Source organism: Gorilla gorilla, chromosome 9, assembly GCF_029281585.2.
Source record: "Gorilla gorilla gorilla isolate KB3781 chromosome 9, NHGRI_mGorGor1-v2.1_pri, whole genome shotgun sequence".
NCBI classification, from domain to species: Eukaryota; Metazoa; Chordata; class Mammalia; order Primates; family Hominidae; genus Gorilla; species Gorilla gorilla.
In genome coordinates this window covers 126,548,503-126,563,489 of record NC_073233.2, presented here as the reverse complement: position 1 = coordinate 126,563,489, position 14,987 = coordinate 126,548,503, and the positions used below count along the sequence as shown (strand labels likewise).

General features: G+C 55.9%; 1 protein-coding gene across 35 annotated transcripts in view; it reads right to left on the bottom strand.

Moving 5' to 3' along the window:
- Nucleotides 1–13,676, bottom strand: part of PHLDB1 (pleckstrin homology like domain family B member 1) — a 50,970-nt gene extending 37,294 nt beyond the window's left edge. For 15 of the 35 annotated variants that reach the window (XM_063693572.1, XM_063693576.1, XM_063693577.1 and 12 more), the window contains exons 1-4: nt 10,243–10,376; nt 6,876–6,956; nt 6,090–6,213; nt 4,565–4,735 (exon numbers count right to left, since the gene is read on the bottom strand). In XM_063693572.1, coding sequence (XP_063549642.1) covers nt 4,565–4,735; nt 6,090–6,213; nt 6,876–6,956; nt 10,243–10,359 — 493 coding nt within the window. In that variant the 5' untranslated portion in view covers nt 10,360–10,376. Of the gene's footprint in view, nt 1–4,564; nt 4,736–6,089; nt 6,214–6,875; nt 6,957–7,321; nt 10,197–10,242; nt 10,377–13,578 lie in introns of those variants that run through there. The other 20 variants (XM_055355045.2, XM_063693564.1, XM_063693565.1 and 17 more) reach the window with 9 other exon arrangements.
- Between the last annotated feature and the right edge of the window lie 1,311 nt (nt 13,677–14,987).

Genomic DNA, 14,987 nt, shown 5'->3' with positions numbered 1-14,987 from the left:
AAACACCTCCTCTTCCGGCCCCACTCCCCATAGCTCAACTCACGACCCAGAGTGGACCAAGGCACTGCCCTTTCCGGCCAGCCCACTTCCTGGGCCCCTGGGAGCCAGCCCGCACCCCAGCCACAACATCCAGTTGTGCTAGACCCAGCAAAGAGCCCTCCGATCCCAATAAGGTACCCATCCTACTTGGGAAACAGATATCTGGAGCCCCCAAAGTCAGGCTGAGATTCTGAGTCAGGCAGGTGTTTTGTTTTGTTTTGTTCTGTTTTTTTGAGATGGAGTTTCATTCTTGTTGCCCAGGCTGGAGTGCAATGGTGCGATCTCGGCTCACTGCAACCTCCACCTCCGGGGTTCAAGCGATTCTCCTGCCTCAGCCTCCCATAGCTGGGACTACAGGCATGCGCCACCACACACCCAGCAAATTTTGTATTTTTAGTAGAGATGGGGTTTCTCCATGTTGGTCAGGCTGGTCTCGAACTCCCGACCTCAGGTGATCTGCCCGCCTTGGCCTCCCAAAGTGTTGGGATTATAGGCGTGAGCCACTGCACCCGGCCCAGTCAGGTATTAATACCTACCATCCAGCCAGGTCCCCCAGAGAGTTTCTCTTGTTCCAGGGACCTGGCCCCTGCACACCAGAGCCTTACGGGACACAATGTTGTATGCTCTCGGCAGCTCACACAGCCTGACACAGTGTCTCTCAGATACACACCAACACTTGCTCAGTCACACTGACACTACTTCATCTCTGCATGCTCTGAGTCACACAGACACCCTCATTAAACACACTGTCTCTCACACACCTTTATTCTCATGCACACATCCCCCAGACAACTCCTTTTAGTTACACACTCACCCAGGCATAGCTTTCCTTTCACTTAGTCCCTGGAGAAACTCTGAAATAAAATCAACGTCTTAGATGAATAATCAGGCAAGTTTTCCATTCTTGCTAAACAGCCCACTAGCCCACTCACCCATGCTGCCAACTATATGCATACACATGCACACGCTCACATGTGCACACGTATCTTATTCCCTTCTGAGGAAAAAGGAAGAACCATATAGGGTCAAATGCAAAATGAAGGGAGGCTTTAAAAAAAAATCTCCTCAGGAAGAGTGATTCATCGGTCTGGAAACTGTGAGGGCCAGCTGGATAGACCTAGGCAGACACAGAGGATGCCCGCCAATGAGAAATAGGGCAGGAGGCAGACACAAAGAAGTGGGAAGCTGGGAGCCTTGCTCTGCCCTCTTCTTTTGAGCTTTATTAGTCAAGATCGTTATCAGTCTCATAACAGAAAAAGGTTGAAGGCTTCACTCCCAATTTACAGATGGAATAACTGGGTGGGAAAAAAAAGAGGCTGAATGTCCTGGATCCCAGAGAGAGGCAGCTGGATAACCCAGAGATCCGGCTCCCCAGCCACACTCCTCTGCTGGCCCTCACACAAGCCCCTACCCACCAGTGAGAGGCTTAGGGAGTGAAGGAGACTGGAGACCAGGGCTCGGAGGAAATGCTAGGAGTGGATGGGGACCTACTGTCTAGACAGCCTGGGCCCTGAGCTGGTGGCTTTCTGGGTCCTCCCCTGCTTGGTTCCCTCCCAGATCTTTCATGTGGTCTGGCGCTGTGGTCCCAGGGTGGGGCAGCCTAGACCCAGATTGAGATTCCTCCTCATTCCCTTGGTCCTATTCCCAGCTCCACCCCTTGCTCTGCAGAGAAGAGGGCAATGTGGGATGTGCCAAGATGCCTGGGTACAGGGGGTGGAATCAGGACCTTCCTGGCTCCCTCACTTCATGCTCCTATGTTCATAGCTCTGTGCTAAAGGTCGGCATCTGTTTTCTGCCTGCCTCCCCTTTCCCCTGGCCCAGGCATATTCCTGCTGGAAGAGCCTGTCACTGCTATCTCTGCTTGTCATGAAGTATGTCTCTCCAAGTTGCCTATGGCTGGGCACAGTGCCCAGAATGATGCATCTAAGGCCAAAGCACACTCCTTGTTATTCCCAGGGTAGCCCTTGTTTTTCAAAGAGGAGGGTCCCGTCTACAAGGCCAGATAAGGGGAACAAGGCAGGGAAAATGATCGTCTTGTATATATGCTCACAGATAGGCATATGACTAGTGAGGTCTCATATACACATAGGAGTACACACACAGACATTTTGGTACCATCAGTCCTGAGTTCACCCCTGCCGCCCACTTGAACACACTGATCGATAAACACAAGGAAAGACACAAACACAGGATTCGTAAGCCCAGAGTCACAAACACATCCGGAGCTACATAAACACACTCCGGTTACACAGACACACAGAGATAGCACATGCACCCCCGAGCCACCCAGTTTCCAGGGAAACACACTCCCAAGAATGTCCGGAGTGGGGCCAGGCAGGGCTGGGCTTGGTGCCTTGCTCCAGAGATGAGACAAGGAAACCCTCAGCTCCTGGAGCCCAGGGGAAGGGGAGGACTGGGGAGAAGAACACCCATTCCTTTGTGCCTCTGCCTACCCCTCCACAGGCTGCCAAGCTTCTGAGACAGGCGAGCCCAGACAAGAAGGCTATGGGGGTTGGGGAGGGAAAATGGGAAGGGGTTTAGGGTCAGAAGAGAGTGGGAGGGTACATACTTGGCTGGGTAGGCCTCTGGCTGGAGAAGAGTCGGGAAGGGTCACTGGGGCCACAGGAAATGCTTCAGAATTCCATCTTAGCCCTAGGCTCTCCCCTTCTCAGGGAGCTAAATGATGCATTGGAAAGACTGGACAACAGAAGCATACCCTGCTCACAACATGCAGGGGAACAATGTTCTTACCGATGAATGTGATGGGTTTGGGGCGGGGGTGGTAAGTGCTGGGCCTTCTTTGAACTTTGCCCTGCCTCTCCTTGCTGCTCTATTGTCTCATCTCCATGCTCCCAAATCGTAGAGAAGATGCTCTCTCTGAGACTGAACAGGACTATTAGGAACCCACTGCCATCATAGCCAAGCCCCAATTTTTGGGGGTTCCTCCTCTCATCCAAAGTCAGAGACCTTGAATCCCTGGAGAATGCAAGGGCCTACGTACTGCTGCTGGTGGACCTGCATCCCTGAAGTCAATTGTCCATGCCCTGCCCCCTACCCGAGGGCAGGAAGAAAAGACTGGGGTCAAAAAAAAAAAAAAAAAAAAAAAATTAGCCAGGCTGTGGCAGGTGCCTGTAATCCCAGCAACTTGGGAAGCTGAGGCAGGAGAATCGCTTGAGCCTAGGAGGTGGAGGTTGTAGTGAGCCGAGATCATGCCACTGCACTCCAGCCTGGGCAACAGCGTGAGACTCCGTATCAAAAAAAAGATGGGGGAAATGTCAGGTCTCCTGGATCAGCTGTGAAGGAAGTGACATTGAAAGGCCTTAAGGAGGATGAAGAGGAGAGAAGGAGACAGTGGAGTGAGTAGGATGGCCACTTCCAAGGGGCTTCTAGGCAGTAAGAGCCCCCAGAAAACAATGCCAGACCATCAGAGCCTGCTCAGAGCCAGGCTTAGCCCAAAGTTCCTGTCCTCCTGTTAGCCTTTAACTTCACCTCTAACCTCCACCCAAATCTGTTTTTCTCATTCTCCTAATCTGACAACTCACTGTATGAACTGATGCCCAGAACCCTGTTTCCAGGGTGAGCACACCTGGTCTGTCAAAGTGCTACCTGGGCCAACCGCTTACCTGCCTGCTAACCATAGTAATTATGGGCCTAGTTTTTATTTATTTTTATTTTTTATTTATTTATTTTTTGAGACGGAGTCTTGCTCTGTTGCCCAGGCTGGAGTGCAATGGTGCCATCTCAGCTCACTACAACCTCTGCCTCCCAGGTTCAAGCGATTCTCCTATCTCAGCTTCCCGAGTAGCTAGGACTACAGGCGTGTGCCACCACGTGTGGCTAATTTTTGTATTTTGGGTAGAGACAGGGTTTCACCATGTTGGCCAGGCTGATCTCGAACTCCTGTCCTCAAGTGATCCACCCACCTCGGCCTCCCAAAGTGCTGGGATTATAGGCGTGAGCCACCATGCCTAGCCAGGGGCCTAGTTTTTAGAGCTACTTTACACAACAGAATGGCCTATTGCTTTGGGTTATATTTGTGACCCAAAAGCTACTGTCAGCAGTCTTGTAACAGGAGCAGGCATGTCCTCAGATTTACCCTTGCCCCATCCCCATCAGGAAGTATTGTCCTCCTCTCCAGCTTCTCAAAACAACTTCCTCTTGGCATCATGGAACAATGCCATTGATACCCTCTCACTGCTGCTCCAATTGCTCTTCCCCAACAACCATTAACAACGCCATCATGCCCCAGGCCCTCTGATGGTGGGAATCAGAACCTCTTCTCTCCCCATAGTATGTGGAGACAGGGTGGGGGTGACCAGAGAAGAAAAGCAGGTTGAAAACATGTCTGGATGCTGAAAGGGTTTGGGATGTTGTTTAGGCACATCCAGATGCACCTGAGTACTCCATTCCCAGTATGGTCACTCAGGCAGTTACTATGGCAACCACGACAGCCAGCCTCCCCTGTGCCTAATACACACAAGCCTTTAAACAGAGGCCCCCTCCATCTGGAGGTGTCCAGCCTTACCCTGAGTGAGCCGGGTGGGCTGCCGGACAGGGAGCCCATCAATAGTGCAGGCATTGCCACAGGGGTAGAGGGTGAGGGTGCCCCGCAGGTTCTCGATGTAGCAGTGCTCTGGAGCCAGGCCTGGGCCCTGTAGTGAGATGTCTCTGGCTGCAGAGCCAATCACCGTCCTCCCTGGAGACAAGAGGCAAACTGAATCAGAGGGGTTGTCCAGGCTGAGGAGGCAGTGACAGGGCAAGGAGGGCCACAGTGGAAACATATTTCCACCTCCTACTCCAGGGAGAATCTCTGCCCACCACTGGCCACCCCTACTAGGCCCCTGAGCCTGGTCTATACAGTAAGTGATGGACGCTGTTCTCAAACAGAGAAAACTCTGCCTGAGAATGGGAGGCCCAGAGATGGGAAGACCCAGACAGCACACAGTAGGACCTAGACTCCACAGATGGAGAAGGAAGACTGCTTTTCTGCAGATCTTCCCTTATTCCCCCAACTGCCTCTCCCTATTATCCTTTATCCTTTTTCCCCTTCATCCTACTCCTCATTTCTTCGAAATCTCCCTTTCTCTCCTTCTCTCCCCCGCTTCTGCTACCTGCAACACTTCGTCTCCCTTGCTAACCTCTCTCTTCAGTGCAACCTCTCTCTTCAGTGCAGGCTCTCCCCTAACTGCAGCAGGAACAGCCCCTCCCGCTGACAGAGCCCCTGGGACTGGTATTTGAAGAATGTGGAGAATGTAGTATCACCCAGGCAACAAGTGCAGCCAGGAGAGGAGAGAGGGCGGGCAGAAGCTGAAAGGTGAAGGGGGCTGTGCCAGGGCCTTATCTTGGGAGATCTTGCCCTGACTCCCATCTCTCCATTCTCCGTCTATGGTATACCCTCCCATGCAAGACAATGCCCTGGAGCGGGGCCCTTTTTCTTCTTGGCCACATTGGTTGCTAAGAGCAATGTGTTCTCCTGTTTCTCTCAGTGCTTTCTTCATGGTTTCTTTTCTTCTTCTTTTTTTTTTTTTTTTTTTTTTCCAGATAGAGTCTCGCTCTGTTGCCCAGGCTGGAGTGCAGTGGCACGATCTCGGCTCACTGCAACCTCTGTCTCCTGGGTTCAAGCGATTCTTCTGCCTCAGCCTCCTGAGTAGCTGGGACTACAGGCCCGTGCCACCACGCCTGGCTAATTTTTGTATTTTTAGTGGAGATGGGGTTTCACCATATTGGCCAGGCTGGTCTAGAACTCCTAACCTCGTGATCCGCCTGCCTCAGCCTCCCAAAGTGCTGGGATAACAGGCGTGAGCCACCGCACCTGGCCTCTCCTCCTTGTTTCTAAGCTGATCTTTAAGCCCAGTCGTGGAACCAGATCATCTACCAAGGAAGGCAGGCAGTCTGGGGAGGCAGAGACAAGGGAAGCAAGCTGGTGGTGTGGGGAGGCAAGCACCAGCAGACAGTAGAAGGGCCCCAACACATGCAGGAGCTGGGCCTCCAGGGCAGGAATGCCTATAAGAATAGAGGGGTGGTGAGTGAGATGCCCTGTTCACACTTACCTTCCTCCAGCGGCAGGAGGGTGATGGCTGTGCTGAGTCGCCCACTGCCCAGGCTCACCAGGTGGGGTTTGTCCGTTTGCACTTTCAGCCCTTTGCCTGTCTCGATCAGGTCCAAGGGTCCTTTCTGTAGGTAGTAGGGGTGGAGGACAAGCATCATTAGATTCAGCACCTTACCACCCTAAACCAGTCACACCAGCACTCTCTCCAGCCCTTGCCCCTCTCCGAAGGGCTCTGAGGGTGCTGAAAGGCTTAGCACAAAATCTTATACAGAGCATGATTCCACTAAATTGTAATTAGATCTGAATCTAGGCCACTAACTCGTCCCACTGGATTTATCGCAAGTCTTGGCTTAACTGTGCCTTTTGTCTATTAAAACAGAAGCAAGGAGAAAGGGGTGGGGGGTGGGGGTGGCACTGGATAAGCAGCAGGGGTACTGTAGAGGAAGGCCAATCAAGCTCCCTGCAGACTTGTCCATGGCTATCCACGTGGCCATTGCTTGCCCCTGCTAAGCTCAAGTACAGGGAAGATAGAGGCATGGATCAAGGAGAGTGATACAGCCCAGGGTCAATCTGTAAACTGCTTTCGGACTTTCGATGGGTAGTTTCTGGGTGAACCAATTAACCTGATTCAGATAAAGACTGAGCTGTTAATAGGCTTGGGACCTGGGGAAGGGCAGAGAGGAACAGAATTGCTCCTTTCATCCTTGGGCTGGGACCACAAGGGGGTAGAAGAGCTGATCCCATCCCTGTTATATCTCTCTTGCCTCACAGCCCTGATCCCACTCACCTGCACCACGGTCTGGGTCTTGCATCCAGGGCCTGTTTGGTTCCTATTGACAGCGTCCATGGTCCTAAGGCTCCAGAGCTCCTAGGGACACAGCAGAAAGGTGGTGAGTGGGGAGGCCAGGGCAGGAGAGGGAAAGAAGTAGGTTCTGTGGCAGGGTTCTCAGGGCAGAGGTGTCACCAGTCACCATCATTTCCCAAATGCTCATGCTGAAGGGAAATAGAGGCAGCTAAAGAGCTTGGGTGGGAGTTGTCTGGGAGCAGTGCCAAGTCTCCAGCCAGCCACAGCATGGATACCAGTCCTGCCCCCTGCCACTGTAAGCACAAACAGTCCTATAGGGCCCAATCTATACTTCTGTGCTTTCTTGCCCTATGCTACTCAGAACCCAGGTTTTGACAGCTGAAGACCCTTGGCCCTGTGGAGCCTTAAGCAGGGTGGGGAAAATCTACCTTAGTGGGAGAAGCAGCAAGGAAGCCCCTCCAAGGACACTGGTAGCCAGAGGGCCCCCAGGTAGGTGGCAGGGCTAAAACAGGAGCTCCCTCCTGCAACCTTTCATTCTCCTCTTCACCATTTGTCTCTTTTCCCAGGGCTTTAGTAGGATGTTTTCTTAAAGGAGACACAAAAGAAAAACTCAGCCATTCCTGCTATCTCCAGATGTCTCAACTCCTACACCTTTTCTTCCCCAGAAAGCAACCTCAACCCAACACAATCAGCTAAAAAAAATTTTTTTTAATTAAAAACAAAAAACTTTAGTGATAACTAATACTGGGAATATTGGGCTCAACTCTTGGGTTCTTAATTGGCTAGGTGCTATAGGAAGCTTAAACCATTAGAACCAGGAGTAAGACAGATTCCAGAGCCAGAACTTGAGTACTCCCCACCACCACCCCACTGCCCCTCACCCACCATGCATCCCTCTCTCCCTGGCTATGTTTTTGGTATCTGAGATGTGAGGACCTTTGTGTACTAATGTATGCCCCCATGCCCATCCCTTGGCCAACTAGCTAAGCTGAGAAACTTCCCACTTGCTGCTGAAATGTTACTGGGGAAAGCTAAGAGTGTGGCTGAGGGGTAAGGAGGCAGACCCAGGGAAACAGGGTTTCCCTCCACTCTCTCTTCAAGCCATCTACCAGGGGACTTGGAAAGGAAGTAGGGGCAGCAGCCCGCATTCCAAGGAGTGTCTGACCCTGGCAGTGGGTCCCGAGGACCTTAGCTATGGTGTTACTAAATTTACCCTCCCAGCTTCCACCCTTCCGGACCTGGACTGCATCATCTCCGTCACCATTTCCACCCAAGCTGGCGGAAGAGAGGCCGGAACCCAGGCTGGGGCCCACCCCAAGACTGCCAGGGAAGAGGGGAGGAAAACGCCATTAACCTATGCAAAGCCCCAAGCTGGCCTGGCACCTCCCCAGAATTCCTGGCCATGGAGAAGAATTTCCAAGGACAAAGATTGCTGTACTGCTTCCTTAGACTCAGGGAAATCCCTCAGCATTTTCTGAGGGAGGAGGTGCAAGAGAGTGGGTTGGGAATGGGGAGTTTATGTAAAAGAGGGGTTAAGAAAAACAAAATAATAAATAATGGTGAAGGAGAAACATCACCCTTTGGTAGAAAGAACTTTAGACTGGGATATATAAAGCCTTAAATTCTACCCTGACTTTATTTATTTATTAGCTATAAGATCCTAGACAAGTTATTTAACTTCTCTGATTATCAAGTCATTCTTCTATAAAACTAGAGTAATGGAGAAAAATAAAAAAGACTGTCTGGATCAGTGCTTGCCTGGGGCTAGGGGTGGAATGAGGAGTGACTGTAAAAGGGCACAAGTTTGGTGGGGGTGGGGTGGGGGGAATGTTTTCATATTAAATTGTGATGATGATTGCATGGCTCTGTAAATATACTAAAAATCTTTTAATTGCATACTTAAATTGGGTGGATGTTATAGTATATAAATTATACCTCAATAAAGCTGTCAGTTTTTTAAAAAGGACTGTCTGAAATTCAGGTATTATATTAAATGGCATTCTGTGAAAGCAAAGCACTTAATGCCATTTATTATTATTATTATTATTATTTTTTTTGAGACGGAGTTTCACTCTTGTTGCCCAGGCTGGAGGGCAGTGGTGCTATCTCGGCTTACCGCAACCTCGACCTCCCGGGTTCAAGTGATTCTCCTGCCACCACGCCCAGCTAATTTTGTATTTTTAGTAGAGACGGGGTTTCTCCATGTTGGTCAGGCTGGTCTCGAACTCCCGATCTCAGGTGATCCGCCCGCCTCGACCTCCCGAAGTGCTGGGATTACAGGCGTGAGCCACCGCGCATGGCCCCGTTTATTATTATGAGCTGTGTGACCTGGAGCAAGGCAGTTCACCTGTCTGGGCCTTAGTTTATTTATCTGTCATATTGGAGTATTGGTCACTATCGCCGTGTGGGGCAGCTGTGGTGTGCTCATTTATTTACACCCAAGAACTTCAAGTGGAGATAAAGATTGTAAAGGAGTAAGGCCGATGGAGAACAAGAGTGATTAGAGGAGAGAAGAGAATAAGGAGGCGAAAGTAAAGGGAGAGATAAGGAGAGAGGTGTAGGGAGAAGATAAGAAAAGATGGAGAGATTGGGAGGTGCGAGGCTGTGGCCCCAGCACAGTAACCTGATCCAAGAGAAGTGGAAAGAGACACCAGGCCAACCTGCCCTGCACTCGGGCGGTGCTTTCCCAAAGGGCGATCGCCGCGGCCGAGAGCGACCACCTGGGGGCGCCCTCACCTTGCCTCCCGCTCTGGCCCCGGCGGCTGAGTGACGCTGCGCGAGGGACGTCCCTCACCTGCGGCCCCGCTTCCATCTGGCCCGCGGCTCCCCAGCAACCCGGCTGTCATTACCCGCCCGCCCGGCCCCGCGGCCAAAAAAAGACCCCTGCGGTGCGCGTCCGGCCCTGGGTGCCCTCCCGCACGCTGGGTACAGACGCCCCAGTGCCGCCCTGGCAGCCGAGTGGCGGAGGCCCAGGTGTCTGGATTTGACGAGCGACAGGCAAGGCCCTCTGTGCGCAAGGCCGGGGCGCCGGCAGGTGACCCCGGCCCGGGCCCTCGGCCTCCTCCCCCGCGGGAATGCGCCGACACCCCAGCCACGCGGGACACCAGTCTGAAGCCGTCTCCGCCGAGTGGAGCACCCAGAGTGAACTCTCGGGGGTCTCGGCCCCCGCCTGAAGGAGGCCAAGGAAGGGCCGACTGGCTCCAGCACCAACGGGCACTGACACAGCTCCCGGGCTCCCACGGAGTCCCAGGACGAGAGGTCCAAAGCCAGCCCCAGAGCACCAGACCCGGCCCTTCGCGGGGCCACTGCTCGGGCGCTCCCCGGAGCCCCGCGGGTCGCCCGGCCTCACCTGTGTCCCTGGGGGTCGGCCTCGGCCTCGGCCCAAGCGGTGCATGGCTGTGGCCAGAGGCCCGCCAGGCCGAGCTGGGGTCCTCTCGGCCGCCGCCTTCGCCCTCCAGGCGCACATCCGCCCTCGAGAAAGGGCCGCCGGCAGAGGAAGCAGTCAGGAAGGGAAGGAAACTGAGGCGGGGAGCCCAGCGGGGGACGCCCGAGTGGGGAGGGGGACGAGAGAACTTAAGGATGAGAAAAACCTGACAGAGATGAATGGGGGTGTGCAGAGGGACGGGGCGGGGAAGGGGAGCCACCGGGATGTGAAGGGGAAAATGAAAGGCAGACTAAGAGATGGGAAAAAATGCAAGTTGGGGAGGGGAAGACCGAGGGCAGAGGATGCGGGGAGAATGAAGAACACAGAGGTGGAGGGGTCGGGGGAAGAAAGGACAGGCGGGTCCTCAAGTGGAGGCGACGACAGACGGGAAGACTGGGGATGCGCGAGGGCAGCGGAGGGGAGGCTGACGGGCGGGGAGATGGGGCGAAGGAGAGGGAGGCTGGGGCCCACCGGGACCCCAAAGGCGGAAGAGAGGAGAGATGGGCGGCCCGAGGAGAGGGGGAGCCGGGAGAGCGCGGATGGAGCGAGGGCTGTTGCTTGGGTGTCCGGTGGTGGAAAGGTGCCTCTCCGCGGTCCGCAGGGCCGAGGGACGGAGGTTTCCGCAGAGTAGCGGCCCCTTGCACCCCTCGGCTTGCTCCTGCCCAGGCTGCCCGCGTGGGACAAGGCCGCAGTGTTGGGCGCCTGCCGCTGCCGCCTGCCCGCCCGCCCCTGACAAGCGGCCTTTCTTTGGCGGGGCAGAGAGAAGGAGCCGCTTGTTTGCGCGGCCGGGAAACGGGGCGGCCCCACAGACACCGCCCGTTCCCAGCCTGGCAGCTGCGGGAAGGGCGGCTGAATGTGTGTGAGGGGCCGCGTGTGTGAGCTGGGGCTGCGGTGTGAGCTGGGCTGTGTGTGTGACTGCGGCTGCATGTGTGAGGGGGCTGCATGTGTGAGCTGGGCTGCGTGTGTGAGCTGGAGTGTATGTGTGAGCTGGGCTGCGTGTGTGAGCTGGGCTGTGTGTGTGGCTGGGGCTGTGTGAGCTAGACTGTGTGACGGGCTGCGTGTGTGAGCTGGAGTGTATGTGTGAGCTGGGCTGCGTGTGTGAGCTGGGCTGTGGATTGAGCTGAGCTGTGTGTATGACGGGCTGTGTGTGTGAGCTGGGCTGTGTGTGTAACTGGGGCTGTGTGTGTGAGCTGGGCTGTGTATTGAGCTGAGCTGTGTGTGTGACGGGCTGCGTGTGTGAGCTGGGCTGTGTGTGTATAATGGGCTGTGTGTGTGAGCTGGGCTGTGTGTGTGACGGGCTGCTTGTGTGAGCTGGGCTGTGTGTGTGAGCTGGGCTGTGTGTGTGACGGGCTGCTTGTGTGAGCTGGGCTGTGTGTGTGAGCTGGGCTGTGTGTGTGACGGGCTGCTTGTGTGAGCTGGGCTGTGTGTGTGAGCTGGGCTGTGTATTGAGCTGAGCTGTGTGTGTGATGGGCTGTGTGTGTGAGCTGGGATGTGTATTGAGCTGAGCTGTGTGTGTGATGGGCTGTGTGTGTGAGCTGGGCTGTGTGTGTAAGCTGGGCTGTGTGTGTAACTGGAGCTGTGTGTGTGAGCTGGGCTGTGTATTGAGCTGAGCTGTGTGTGTGACGGGCTGCGTGTGTGAGCTGGGCTGTATGTGTACAACTGGGGCTGTGTGTGTGAGCTGGGCTGTGTGTGTGAGCTGGGCTCTGTGTGTGACGGGCTGCTTGTGTGAGCTGGGCTGTGTGTGTCTGACGGGCTGCCTGTGTGAGCTGGGCTGTGTGTGTGACGGGCTGCTTGCATGAGCTGGGCTGTGTGACTGGGGCTGTGTGTGCTGGGCTGTGTGTGTAACTGGGGCAGTGTGTGTAAGCTGGGCTTCGTGTGTGAGCTGGGGCCTCGTGTTTGGGGTGTGTGTGTGAGAGCTGGGGCTGCGTGTGTGAGCTGGGCTTCGTGTGTGAGCTGGGGCCTCATGTCTGACGGGTACGTGTGTGAGCTGGGTTGTGTGTGTGATTGGGGTGCGTGTGTGAGGTGGGCTGTGTGACTGGGGTGCGTGTGTGAGGTGCGCTGTGTGACTGGGGTGCATGTGTGAGCTGGGGCGCGTGTAAGCGGGGCTGCGGGTGTGAGGGGCTGCGTGAGCGCGGGGCGGTTTCCTGTGAGGCGCAAGGCATGGAGTGCGTGGGAAGGCCTCGGCGTGTGGGCGGGTCCGGGTGTGTCTGGGTGGCGTGACGCAGGGACGTAGGTGTGCGAAGTGTCGCGGAGGCGTGCGTGTGTGTCGCTTGGGAGCCAGGCGTGGTGGGGCGCCTGCGTTTGCGTTTGACGGCTGGGGGGTGAGCCCGCCGTCCGATGAGTCAGCCTCGGGAGGCTCCAGGACCGCTGAGCTAACGGCCCAGAATGCAGCCCCGCCCCAGAGCCGTGGGTCCCCGGCAGGGCTGTGCGGTCGCCCGGCCAAGTCCCCACTCGAGCCTGCCTCGGCGGAAGCGCTCGCGGGCGACTCGGCCACCCTGCGCCGGCGCCCCTACCCAGCCGCCCGCCCGCACTTCCCTATCCCGGGGGAGCCCGGATGACTTGGGTCAGCCTCCGCTCGGGGAACTCCGCTAGGGATTCCAATAGGGACCGCGCGGGCGTGGCAAGGCGCCCCAGGCGGCCTCCCCGGCCCCCGAGGACGTGGGGCCTTGGGGAGTGCCTGGGAGGCCCCAGGCGGGCTTCCCATCTCCTGGACACCCCCAGGCAGCCCTCCTAGACGCTCAAGACTCTGAGCCGGACTCCGAATCCCTTCCTGGTCCATCAAGGCGGCCGGCCTGGGGACAGGCGGGGAGACGTCACAGGAGATACCGCCGCCCCAAGGTCCTGCTGTGGGCGGAGAGGGGGAGGTGTGGGGCGCTGGAGGACGAAAACCCGCGCGCGCGCTCGCCGCCCGATACCCCGCGAGTGTCCGCCCGGCCGCCTGGGTGCCGGCGGGAGAGTCTGGATAGGGCCAGGATCAGGGTTTCTCCAAGCGGGGGAGAGCGTCACGGCCCCCTCTGGCGGTGGCGTTGGCAGCGGCCGAGGAAGGCAAAAGCAAGCGGCTCACAGGAAAACTCCCCATAACGCTCCTTTCGCCCCCACGCACTCACCTGGGGTGCCCTCTCTCCCCCACGGGTTTCTGCCGAGCTCCCTAGCCTAGAGCTGATCTCAGGGCTCTCGCCAGGCCCCGGGGACTTCCCCTTATCCAGTCCTAGCACCGCAGCGAATGGGACCCGCAAGTGTAGTGGGACGGCGCGCTCTTACCTAGAGGTGGGGGGGGGGGGGCAGGGAGACACTGGTCCCTTAGTCTGGCTCGGCTCGGTCGCGGTGGCCTCAGGCTTAGGAGGACACTGTTGCTTTTCCCCGGGAGCTCGCTAAGTAGGAGGAGAGCGAGCCTGTCCCGCCCCCCTCCCGCCAGTCCCCGCCCCCGTCCCCCGTCCCGTCCGCCTGGCCAGCCAAAGAAGACGCCCTTGTGGGGCTGGAGCCCAAGGTCCCCCCACCCACCCTTTCCCACAGCAGCACCTCCCCCAGCCTGCACAGCGCCCGCTTTGTTCATCTTTGCAGCTGGGCTCTCCACCACCACCACCACCACCACCACCACCACCACCACCACCACCACCACCGCACATCCCCCTCTCCTCCCACCCTGCCCTCCCGACTCTCCTAGACCACCCTCCGCTCCCAGGCTTTAACACGCTTTTGAGAGGGTGTTTTTGACAATCCGTTCTCCCGCCCCCAAACTCTCCCCTCTTTCTTTTTGCCTTAGATGTCTGAAACCTCCACGGGCTCCCACTGAACCTCCCAAATCGAAGCCCCTACAACATGCTCTCAACGTCTCCAGAACATCTACTGAGGGTACCCAGGTCTTCTCCCTGTCACCTCCTCCCCTCGCCCTATTCCAAGCCCCACCATGAAGAGCTGTAAATGAGATTGATAGCCACGCACATCAGGCTTCACAGACTTTCTTAAGGATAGGCACAAGAAGACTCGTTAAAGTGCCATGCAAACTCCAAAGCACAGGAAAACCAAATGGAATTATCATCTTGCCCCCATGGAGCTCCACACCCCTCCACCCCGACAGACTTGCTGGATTACAGACCGGGAGATGGAGGCAGGCTATAGACATACAATTGAGCACACCAACCTGTAGTAGGAGTGGCAGTTAATAAGGAAGAGAAGGAGGCACTAAACACCTAAAAGCAGCCCCCAAATTGAGCTAGGTTGAAGTCATTCTCCATCTCAACCTCCACCCCGAAATCCAACGCTGACAGTGGATCCTTACCTTGCAAAGCCAGCTCTTGGCCCAGGAGACTGGCTGGGGAGGCCCTAGGGAGCTGAACTCAGCTGGACTGGACTTCTTTGACCTGCACTAGAGGGACTCTGGAGACTCTTCTTCACTGAAGGAAGGAGCAGAAAGCCTGTAAGTCTGGTCTAAATTCCAGCTGGGGTGGATAGCAAAAAATAATTTGTCCTCTTTGAGATGGACAAGTGCTGTTCTAATTCAATGAGTTTAGTTTGTGCCGTCTCTCCCTAACCCAGGAACAGCAGGAGGCTGAACTACAGGAATCTCTGGTCACTCATTGACAGGGCTGGCCTTAGCAGGGGACCCCCCACGGCTGGAGACTGAAGCTGACCAGGGCCAAACAGCAGACAAGGAGGGGGAGGGGAGAGGC